This window comes from Acanthisitta chloris, unplaced genomic scaffold (assembly GCF_000695815.1).
Source record: "Acanthisitta chloris isolate BGI_N310 unplaced genomic scaffold, ASM69581v1 scaffold2749, whole genome shotgun sequence".
NCBI lineage: Eukaryota > Metazoa > Chordata > Aves > Passeriformes > Acanthisittidae > Acanthisitta > Acanthisitta chloris.
This window is the reverse complement of record NW_008690636.1, coordinates 6117-18229: the sequence shown is the minus strand read 5'-3', so window position 1 is coordinate 18229 and position 12113 is coordinate 6117. Positions and strand designations below refer to the sequence as shown.

The window sequence follows — 12113 nt, the reverse complement described above, 5'->3', positions numbered from 1 at the left end:
GGGGGGGGGGGGGGGGGTTTCCTGTTGTTTTTCTTATTGTTTGGTCATGTTTTTTCCCAAACAAAGCCTACACTTTTTCCTCATTGAGAAAGTCACTGTAACAAGCAACAGACAGAAGGAAGAATACAATCAGGAACTGCAAGACAATTGTAAAATGCTTGTACAAATGTGAAGGCTTACTTCTATAGAAGTTTGTTTTTAAACCCACGACTTCAAGATATTTTTGAGAACAATTAGCAGGAAACTGGAAGACAGTTGCATTATGTGTTTTTGTTGACTCAAGTACAGAGAAAATGAAGAACAGGTTTGACAGCATTGCCTGAATCAGGGATAGGACAGTACAATTACGTGTTACCAGGCTGTCAAGACAAAGTATGTTGATTTTGTTGCATCAGCAAAGCTGTTTACATGGATGCTACTATGAAAATATCAGTGCCTTAGTAGAGGGGGAAAAGGAAAAAGGATTATAATGTGCCTTTCCTTTACTGAGAAAGGCAAAGAGGTGTATGTTGGCAGAGACAGTACTGTGAAAGGGGACTTAGCAGAGGTTTTATGTAGTATTTGTATCTTAGTATTTAAGTTGCCTGTTACTTTGAACTAGAAAGCAGTTGTTGCCTCTCTGTCTCTTCCTCTTCTCTCCCACTCTGTTATGTATGAATAATTACCATTTGAGAAAATCACATCTTCATGGAGTGGTTCAGTGCTGTGGTGTCCAGGGTATCTCATGATATCCATTAATTACAGCACCACCATATTTATGCCCTTAAAAAAAATCTACAAATCAGCTTTCATCACTGAAGAGCTATGCTACATCTGACCCTAGGAAACATAATTTGACACTTACAAAAAGTAGCTCTTGCTCTTAAGTTTTTGTTACTGCATCAAATTACCCATACTATGCCTCTGTGAAGGATTATGGTAAAGACTTGGGGGTTTACTTTGTGTTTTAAAGTTTTTTCCAAATCCCCTTAGGACACTATTTTTCATACATAACATGGAAAATCAGCTGAGAACTTGCTCAGAGAAGTCAGGTGTTGTCTTAGTGATACGAAACAACAGTATATGAAACAACTACAGGTATGGTCAGGGTTGCACCCCAAAGGAAGTATTATTTGAAGTCTTATTTGAACTCAAACAAGGATAAATTATTTTACAGTCATTGACTTATTTTCCAAAGTTGCAGGAAAGTTTAGGGTAAAACTAGTAATGAAAGGAAACTGCTAAAACTAGGGGCATTTTCTAAGTAATAAATTCACAGTAGCTTAAGTAAGACATAGTTTTTCATGTTACTGCACTTTCTTGGTTCACTTCTACAATTTCTGCAACACTCTCATGTGTCTTCAAGTTTGATTTTCTATAACCCATATCCACAAAGTCTCCTTCTGCCCAGACATGTAGGTAAAGCAGGCATAGTGGTTGAAGTCAAATGACTTACAGTAAAAAGCTCAGCATACCAGAGAGCAGAATTAGTACTTCATTTTAGTCCCCACCACTGTGCTCCCTTGACACTTGTAGCACAGTACCAGAAATGGCTCCAGCCAGCTGCTGTTCAGCAGTAATCCAGTTGTCTTGAGACAAGCTACACTGCCTTCAGTGTTTCATTGGATTTCACTTGGGACTCAGATTATTGCCTTGTAAAGCAACATTCTCACACTATTATTGCTTAATTATAACATGCAATATACAAGTATTTGGTAGTCATCAACTCTCACATCTGCTACATAATTTCAGTCATCACTGTACATTAGTGGCTTCTTTGAATGGTCAGAGATTCACCATAGTCCTTCTGGTGTATCCAGTTGACTGGCAGAAACCAACGCAGCAGGTTGTAAAGTCATGGTTAACCTTGTGGCTACCTTTGAGAGAAATAATCTGCATGACAGCAAGAGAATGACTGTGTAAGAAAAAGGAGAAGAACTGTCTTTGGTTGAATTAATTTTCCTAGCAGCAGGAAGAACATGGCTGGAGAACATGGGTCATTTAAAGCAGTAATAGGTGGGATGGAGGAGTAGGAAAGTGGTAAGTTAGCTCTTTGTGGTTGATCTTATAAAGAAATGTCTACTGGACACAATCAATGGCAGAAAAAAAATTACCTTGCCTTAGTTGCCAAAACAGTGAGCAGATGGATTATGTTTCTTTATGTGGCTTTACCAGTATGTATCCTTACAGATCCTCTACTTAAAATCTGCACCTGATGAACAGAGAGGCATTTTAGTTGTCCAAGAACATACTGTATATTGTGCTCTTACCTAAATCTTAGGATGCTGTGGTTGTTCCAAGCCAAGCCAGGATATTTTAGGGGTCTATTCCTGGACAAAATGCGAATTCCCTGGATTCTGCCTGGGCTAGATAGACTGGATTCATCAGTGGATCTGATCAGAATGAGAAGGAGCTTTTTGGCACTTGGTACACAGAGGTTCCAAGAAGCCTTGTGGAAGCAACTCAACCACCTTTCACTATACTCACTCTCCAGCTGTTTACACGAGTGCCTTTGAATTGGGGTACTAGCCAAATGAGCAGACCAGCCAAGCAAGTGAAACAGAGCTGGGAAGGCAGACAGGCATAACAATGTCATTACGAAGTTGTGTGGGCGTTTAGGATGAGTTCATTTGTCACAGAATGATCAACTCAGATAAGATGAAAAAAAGGATATTAGACATCTATTTTTCCCAGTCAGAAAGTCTCTGATGATCTGTGTCTGCAATAGCTAAAGGTTTTGAACAGTTGTTGTTTCTGCCTTTTGCTTAGGAAAATGGAACAGTGAAAAAGATCATTAGCCAGATGACACAGAATCTCCTGATGGCCCTCTCTGCACGGAGCCAATACCAGGAAATCAGGGAGAAATTCCGGCAACCTGTTACTGACAAAGGCACCATCCTCAAAACCAAGCCACAGTCAACTATAAAGGACATCCTGAGTGTGTGCTGTGACCCTCTGATCTTGGCACAGCAGCTGACCTACATCGAACTGGTGAGACACTAATTTGTGTGAATGATTTTGTTTTGTATTTACTAAATATTAATATACTCAGCGATATGAAGTTTGCTATGGCTTCACAGAAAGCCTCCAATGTTTCATTCAAAAAATACCAAGTCAATTAATGGACAAGAACAGTTATGTACACCAATAAACACACCTCACACATCTACGCTGTAGGAAGTTACCAAAATGTTCTTCTGACTTTGGTTTTATTCGTTGTCTTTTCATTGAACTCCCTGTTTGTGTGTACAGTGACAGTCTCTCATCTCTCCAAACACAGGAAAGGGTGAGCAACATTTACCCAGAGGATCTGATGCAAATTGTCAGCCACATGGACTCCCTGGATAATCACAAGGTACAAAAAGGGGTACAGAGGGGAAAAAAAAAGAATAAACAGAGTAAAGAACCTCCATAATTTGTGTATATCCTGTGCAAGAAAGATTGACATTTTCTAACTTTCTGTTAGCTCATGCCTTTAAAAATATCCAGCAAGATTTTATCAAGACATGACATGGAAGTTTATCCATGTATGTTGACTTTATCATGACAAAGGATAGGTTTAACATGTGGCCTGTTCTCTTACAGTGTCGAGGTGATGTGACCAAAACCTATAATTTGGAGGCCTATGACAATTGGTTCAATTGTCTCAGCATGCTGGTGGCTACAGAGATTTGTCGGGTAGGTATTCACAGAAAACAAGATAGCAAAGGGATCCTGGCCTAAAGGACAAAAGGCAGGCAGTGGTCTAATAGAGACTTAAACATTAGCAGTGCAATTAAAGATAATGGCATTACTCAAGCATTAAATTATTTGCATGCTCCTGTGATTAAGAGTTCAAGGCTATGTTTGGCTTTGCATATATTCTCTAATTTTGTGTCATTTCCATAGTAGCATTAGTCATGCAGTGAAATGAAACTTGTGTGGACTTTGAGTTAGGAGCTCTTAGGGATTTTTTATTACATCCGTAAATTCTTAAAAATACTAATCTTTAAATGCTGATTTACCAAAAAACAGATGCCCTTCCACTGCATTTAGATATCATTAGCACTGTCATATATTCATTTTTTAATTCATATTTGTCATGGTTTAACCCCAGCCAGCAGCCAAGCCCCACGCAGCCACTTGCTCACTCCCCCACCAGCGGCACTGGGGAGAAAATCAGAGGGGTAAAAGCTGGAAAACTCATGGATTGAGATAAAGACAGTTTAGTAGAGAAAGCAAAAGCCACACACAAAGCAAAACAAGGAATTAATTCATTGCCTCCCACAGGCAGGAGGTGTTCAGCCATCTCCAGGAGAGCAGGGCCCATCACACATAACTGTTCCTTGGGAAGCAAACACCATCACTCCACGTCCCCTCTTCTTTCTTCTTCCCTCACTTTGTATACTGAGCATGATGCTCTATGGTATGGAATATTCCTTTAGTCAGTTTGGGTCACCTATCCTGACTGTGTCTTCTCCCAGTTGGAAAGCAGCAAAGGCCTTGGCTCTGTGTGAGCTCTGCTCAGCAATACCAAAAACATCTCTGCATTATCAACTCTGTGTTCAGCACAAATCCTAAACACAGCCCCATACTAGCAACTGTGAAGAAGGTTAACTCTACCCCAGGCAAAACCAGCACAATATTAATTCATTATATTCATACAGTTTTCATGACAGAAAAATCAAGAATAAGCTTTTTTTAAACAAAAGTGGACTACTGGAAAGGTTAAAAAAAAGGGGAGAATAACCTTATTAGAGGGTAAATTAACGTCTGGCATATAATAAGGCAAGAACTGGAATATATACTACCCCAGAAACCTCCTTTTTCTTTCTTTTTTTTTTTTTTCTCCTTGTTTTGCATGTGTATTCTCTTTTTAGATTCTTATTAACGTGCACCAGTTCTAGCAAATGGGAAATTTTCTCCCTATTCCTGCTTGGTCAGTAGCCCTTCTGTGGAAATCCAGATACCTACTATGGTTTTATGAGGACTGATATATTGATCCTAATCCCTTACTATTTCCTGCTCTCACAGAAACTTACTACAAAGGCACACCAAGACATCCCCCCAGAGCTGTCTAGTAGGGCTAGTACATCCAGGAAATCAGTCAAACGAAGGTTTTAGCACACCAAGGGCTAAGCCAAGGCACTGACTACCGAACCATTTTCTTTTGATATGACACAGAAACTTAGGTAACAGAGTTTTTCTTAAAAAAAGAAAAAGAACTCCCTAGTGCAGTAGTCTGCAGTCACTGCTCAGGAGCCATTTTTGCATAAGTTAGACAGAACTTCTAGATGTAAACATGGAAAATATTTTGGTAAGTGAATTCAATCTAGAGAGGAATTAATTTTGCTTTGCCATTTATAAAAGGATTTGCAAAACAGATGTTCAGTGTCACTTGCTTCATCCTATGCATGTTTGCATGTGAAGAAATTTGATCATCAGTATGTGTTCTCAAGAGGTCATTGTGGAGTACACACAGCAAAACGAGAAAAGCAGGATGTGGCAACTGCTTTCTCTCACGCTTAGGTTATGTGCCCCAGCCTTAAGTCTGCCCACTGCTTTCCCCTCTTCTTGAGAGGCTTAAATGTTTTATTCTTTCTGATAACAGCATCATGTTACCTTCCTTTTCCAGTAACAGGAAGTTGCTGCACGTGTCCACCTTGTTTATGCAAGATTCCCTAAGACATTGACCTTTGTGTATAAACAAAAACTTGCACTCCTCAGAGCCACAGAAGTAATTGGTGATAGCCCCAAATATTTCTGCTATTTGATTAAAAATTAATCTTAACAAAATACCCTCAGGCCTATATCATTATAACATTTAGCTGGACAAAGCCTTGAAATGTCTATTCAATCAACCTGCTACATTGCCTTTGGCAGGACATACTATCCAAAACTCAGCCCATCCCTCCCCTCTTAACAGATCTTGGATTTTTGCAGGTTGTAAAGAAAAAGCAGCGTACAAGAATGGTGGAATTTTTCATTGATGTGGCAAGAGAATGCTTCAATATTGGAAACTTCAACTCAATGATGGCTATTATCTGTGAGTATCCTTGACACAGATAGCACAGGGCTCTCTATTTTACAGCCTCACTTGCAAGACTGTGCTCACACTTGCCCTAAATTGGCTGACCACATTAGCATGCACACTCTTACAGGGACAATCTTTACCAGTGACAGATTAACATGTGGGTGGGTGAGTTTTTGCTACAACTTCTGACTGTCAAGCTGAAATGCCTTTCAGAGTGTGTGGTGCTGATACATAAACACAGTTATATATTAGCCCTATATTTTTTCAACTCAGTCTCCTGTTACTCTCTCTCCTCTCTCTCTGCATTCAGCTGGCATGAACTTGAGTCCTGTGGCACGGTTAAAGAAAACTTGGTCCAAGGTCAAAACAGCCAAATTTGATGTTTTAGAGGTATGTATAAAGTTTTGACTTTATATATAAAAATCTACCAAATAGTTTAATCTCTGCTAATTATGAAGTCAGAGATCACAGGGGCAATTCTGTCAGGGGCCAGCAAATCTACCAAATAGTTTAATCTCTGCTAAGTCAGAGATCACAGTGGCAATTCTGTCAAGGGCCACCAGCACATAATCGTTAGGGAGAACATTTCCTGAATTTCAGGCTGTCTAATTGTCTGCAGAGAAAAGGGGATGCACATTTCCTTTAGGTTATTTGTGCCCATTTAACGTCCAGGTAGTTCCCACGGAAGGGAATGCTCAAAACTAGTCAGAGTGCGCCACCTAGTGGAGATCTGCGGGAACACAACTTATTGGTCATCAACAAGAGAAAATTGACAGCAAAGGAGAATTTTGGGGTTTTATCCTGAGAGTCGTTTACGATTTCCTTTCAGTCTGCTTTGCTTCAATGGTTAAAGGAATAGATGTAAAGCCAGTTCAGAACTCTCCTTTCAAACAAGATAGAAGTTACGAAAACCTTCATCCAGACTGATGATTATATAGGTACTCTGTCTTGAAAATTTAAAAAGGGGCCAAATGAATTCATAAAGAATGAACTCTGATGGTTAGATGAAAGCTTTTTATTTTTAGGACACATGTTTTACTCGACTGCCTTTTTCCCCCTCCCATAAACACAGCATCACATGGATCCATCCAGCAACTTCTGCAATTACCGCACAGCCCTGCAAGGAGCAGCACAGAGATCTCAGACTGCCAACAGCAATCGAGAGAAAATTGTCATCCCAGTTTTCAACCTGTTTATTAAAGACATCTACTTTCTGCACAAAATACACACGAACCGCTTGCCCAATGGGCAGATCAACTTCAAGGTATCCCTTTGCTATTATAGAAACTGTAATTCTAAACGTTGCACATTGCAAACATTTGCCAGTTTGGAACTTCTAGCTCATTATATTAACAATTCCTTCAGTGTTGCTGTGATCTAGACATTAAGTAGTATCATTGTGGGGGGGAAATGATCTGAATCAAATTTCTGTGAAAGCCAGCAGTTGCTTTTCTGTGACAGAAAGCCATGACATCTAATCAAATTCCAGTAGGTAACTTCACCCTAATTCATCAGCATTACCTCATTTAACATCTTCAGCTTAGCTTGCTATAAATGCTACACAGAACCAACAAATGGTGTTTGTCAGGTCTTAAAGGAAAGTTCTACAGGTTCTGGATTCTCTCTCCTCAATTAATAAACATATTGTCCAAAAGACCACAGCCTGTCAAAAGTACTTTTTAATAAAATTGTTTTGCCATTATTAAGACTGTAAGGGTAAGGGGAGAGGGCACTCAGAATATACAAGATAAACCCTAAGTAATTATGCATTTCTTAAAGTTCTAGGAAGGAAAGTATATCTAAACTTTCTATATGTTATTTTGATTATTTCCTAAATTGAAAGAGTGCTTTATGGAGAAAAAAAAATAAAATCAGACGTGTCTCATTTCATTTAAACTGAAGTTTGCAAATTTAAAAAGTAAAGGAAATCAAAACCATTTACTGTGCAGTTCTAGTCACAGGCTTTTTTAGACAAGTGACACAGAAAACAGGCACTGTTCTATAGGAAAAAAAGCTGAAAAAAGATTATTAAAAGAACTGAAGGCAAAAGACCAGACAGCAGGGATATGCTGTTCTAAATATGAGGGGTTAACAGCACATAAGAAACTAGGAGCAAGAGGGGGAGATGAATGGAGTAGTAAGAAATGATAACAAGGAAGGCTGAGTAAGGGACAGTAGGGGTAACATGAATAAGAGCAAGACTGAGAGGCTTTGAAATTGAAACAAAAGAACTAATATTTGAAATAAAATAAATTTTAATCCTTTAATTACTTCATGCAGAAGTTCTGGGAAATTTCAAGACAGATTCATGATTTCCTGACATGGAAGCAGGTTGAGTGTCCTTTTGAAAAAGACAAGAAAATCCAGAGCTATCTACTCACAGCACCCATTTACAGTGAAGAAGGTAAAATCCTTTACTGAACATTATAGTGAGTCTTCTGCTTGTTGAAATGCAGACAGAATATGCAGATGAAAAATATTAACAAGGAAAACTGAATTTAACAATTATGTATTATCACTTCCATAATGACTTTTGATAAGAATAAATTTCATTATGAAGTTACACCTGCTATACTGTAACCTTTAGATTATTTTTTTCAGTTAAAGAACCCATGTATCTGATTGTTCTTATTTCATTTACTAGCTCTGTTCATTGCATCCTTTGAAAGTGAAGGTCCAGAAAACCACATGGAAAAAGACAGCTGGAAAACACTCAGGTATGAAGCTTTGTAGAACATGAGTCTTTTTGCAGATACACACAGGCACATGATCATCAGCTTCCTCTGCCCTGTTTGCATACCCAGCTTAACAGTAATTATTTTTCCTTCAAAATCCAAATCTGAAAAAAATCAGTGGGATTTGGATTTTGATAACAGCTTTTCCAGCCAGAACTGTTAAGGCTGCAAGATCACTGCCTGGGACTATGAAAGAGAGTATCCTTTGTTTAAGGCTATCAAATACAGTAAAATAATTTACATTTGTAGTAATTTTCAGACACACTTTTCTCAGGGGGATAAATGTATAGACATGCAAAGAAGGTGCTATCATTTATCGTAGCTATGCACTTAAAAATTTTATAAAAGGATGGAAGTGTCTAGTAATCCTCTAATTGTCAGCCTACTCTAAGGGATAGTCTCTATGAACTCTCATCTCTCTAAGAATGCAAAGCACCTCTTCTGTGTACATGGTGAGATCAATTCATGAGATTTCTTCTAATCCTGAGGCCAAGGCAGAGAAGTTTAGACCTTTATAAATAATTTAAAACTTTTAGATTTAGCGTATCTGTACCAGATATAGAATGAGCAAAGAAGCCTGTATGCCCTGAGCTGCAGTCAAGCTACATTGTGACTCTATTTTCCTAGGCAAGACACTGTTTCCCAATGATCCCAGTGTTTCTTAGGAAGTCCACATAAGTTTTTCATTTAGGACACCCATGTCATGTACCTTGCATCAAATCCAACACTATTCAGCAAGCAGTAGTTTAGGATGACAGAGAACATGTGTTATATGCTTGAGTTCATCTTAAGGGCCTAAGGTAATGTTATGCAAGTTAAATTTGCATTTAATTTAAAGTCAGCATCTTTATTGAAACTCACAGATGTATTCCAGTTTCTAGCAGTTGGAAATCTATCCTTTGAAGAAAGGCTTCCAGCTAATGCTGAAAGATAGATCTATTGCCAAAACTGAAAAACTTTTTGTTGTGATAGAAAAGATAATTTTATTTTTCATTACTTTATCTTCTAGGACAACTCTGCTTAATAGAGCCTGAGATTTTTGGATTTGATCTGCAGACTTTGAAGCACATCGAATGAACATGTTTTTACAACCTGAAAGACTTGGACTGAGCTAAGAAAGGCCTCACTGGATGAGGTCTGTTTTGTATATATAGTAGCTTTTATGAAATAAAATGTGGTAAATATTTCACATGTCAACCTTAAGGCACTTACTGAAGGGTTTTGTTTTTTATTTTAAATATAAGGGCAGGGCCCTGTTCTCAGAGATGAAATGTATCATGGGAGATGGTATCCCTGGGGAGATCTTATTCTATCAGCATCCAAATTTTTATTTTTTATTACTTCCACCAAAATAAATACAAATTAAAACACACATCCCAACTGAAGCCAGTGTTCAGGTGAAATACTCTACTGGACCAGTATCTTACAGAACACTCAACATGTGTCTCTAGCTTTGAAATGAAGGATCTGCTTCAAATCACCAATACTGTTCACAGATGTTAGGAAGTGTTTGTAGAGTCAAGGCCTTTGATATCTGCAGTAAGCATGTTCCTCTGCTACATCAGAAAATAGTGCCTTACAAGGTACTGATCTTGTTTAGTGTACCTTATTATGCTGGACTGGAAGTAAAGGAAATAAAAATATGGATGTCTTGAAACCAGCTACAATGTACTTTTTAAATAAAATGGAGAATATGGCACACAAAGTAGAGTATACCTGCCTGTAACATTGATGGTGCAGCAAACCTATTTTTGTTACATGACTTAGAGATAAGAGGGGGTAACTGCTGGGGTCTGTGTGTTTGTATGTGAGTGTGTGTGCGTGCACACATGTCTAAGTTTCAATACTTCTGGGAACTATCCTTTAAATTCTGGCTGTCAGAATAGTTTGTGTTTTCCTTTTGAAAAATCAGGGATTTTTTGTTTTGTTGAAGAGAAGGATGTCTAACCTAGATTATCTCTGCAAAACAGGCCTAATATGTTTTTTTTCAAAATAATATTTTGAAAATAAAAAATGATCATGGGCTAGTGAAAGGGAAGTAAACTCAGATGTCCAAGTTAAGGCTAAAATTTCCAAAGAAGCTTAAGAAGAGTTCATCACCACTCAAATGGTCATTTAATTCCCTTGGTTCTTTTGAAAAGCCTAGTCTGCACTTAGAGAGAATTAAAACAAAGACCAATCTAGGATGTAAGCTTTTTCTAGAATTTTGCAAGCCATGCTTAATTGCCTGGGCAGGAGCCTATTGAAATCTAAGGGAAAACACCATAAGAAATTAGTCCACCCTTGGAGCCCAGGTCAGTGCCAAAATTAGATGTGATCTGCAAACTTGCTGATGCTTGCCATTTCTGATTTCTCCTTTTAGTCTTGAGTTTACATCTAATTCTGCTATCCAAATAAGTACCTGAAGAGCTTATGTTAGAATTCAAGATATTCCTTTCCAGGGAAAAAAAAATGTATAGTACAGTACTTACTTTCTCATCTGATCTCTGAATTAAGAAAAAAAAAAGGCTTAGATCAAAAACTATTTTGTCTAGCAAACAAATAATTACCCACTTCTCCTTTCCAGTAATTGTGCTTTTAAGGCTTGAGGGCTGGTTATAAGATAATGACTTGAGCAAGATAATTAGACTGGAAGTTTTCTTTTTCTAATTTATTTTTTAAAAAAACCCAAGACAACAAAAAATAAAGCCAAAACAAAAAAAAACAAACCCACCAAAATATGAAGTCCCTCTAGAGTTGACAGTAGTTACAGCCTCCCTCATAGAGCCTTGCAGAGGATCTCTACAAGGATTTCTTTAAAAACAACCAGCTCCAGGTAGATGGTGTTTATCTTATTCTGCAAGACTTGCTGGACTGAGGATCTGGTTTATTCCAGTTCAGCAGACTCTTCTTGCTTGAGTGCCTACAACCAAGAGCAGTGCCACTGTTTCACGTGGCATCTGCAATCACTTAATAGAAATTTGCTCTATTGGCCCTATAGTATGGTGAAAAATTAAGAAAAGCTTTCCCTCTTCCACTTCCCCCTTGACAAACACTTAAAATTAGAAGAGTCAGTAGAGGTAAGGAAGGCAGATAAATCAACATTTTGCTATTCCCATGGCATTGACATCAAAGAGTGACAAAAACAAGTTATACCATGAGGAAGGAAGAAGTAGAAAACTAACTGTTGACAAGAACAGCCCAGAAAAGGGGAAGGGATAATTCTTATGACCTGCTGCTATTTTTCCTGTGCTGAAGTACTGATCTTCAGCCCTGGATTACAGTGAGAATATTTATACTGTATTATTACAGTGTTTTGCACTTTCAGAGATGTTCTAGCTAGTAACATTGTTGGACACTATATGAGGGATTGTATATCAGCTTTGTTTATGTAATTGAGGTTTAAA

The 12113-nt window shown here is 38.1% G+C and overlaps 1 protein-coding gene across 2 annotated transcripts in view; it reads left to right on the top strand.

Moving 5' to 3' along the window:
• The window catches only part of RASGEF1A (RasGEF domain family, member 1A), a 22477-nt gene extending 12510 nt beyond the window's left edge, over positions 1-9967 (top strand). For both annotated transcript variants that reach the window (XM_009081871.1, XM_009081872.1), the window contains exons 4-12: positions 2749-2970; positions 3260-3334; positions 3565-3657; positions 5902-6004; positions 6303-6382; positions 7065-7256; positions 8273-8396; positions 8637-8709; positions 9737-9967. In XM_009081871.1, coding sequence (XP_009080119.1) covers positions 2749-2970; positions 3260-3334; positions 3565-3657; positions 5902-6004; positions 6303-6382; positions 7065-7256; positions 8273-8396; positions 8637-8709; positions 9737-9761 — 987 coding nt within the window. In that variant the 3' untranslated portion in view covers positions 9762-9967. The remainder of the gene's footprint in view (positions 1-2748; positions 2971-3259; positions 3335-3564; positions 3658-5901; positions 6005-6302; positions 6383-7064; positions 7257-8272; positions 8397-8636; positions 8710-9736) is intronic.
• The last annotated feature ends 2146 nt before the right edge of the window (positions 9968-12113 follow it).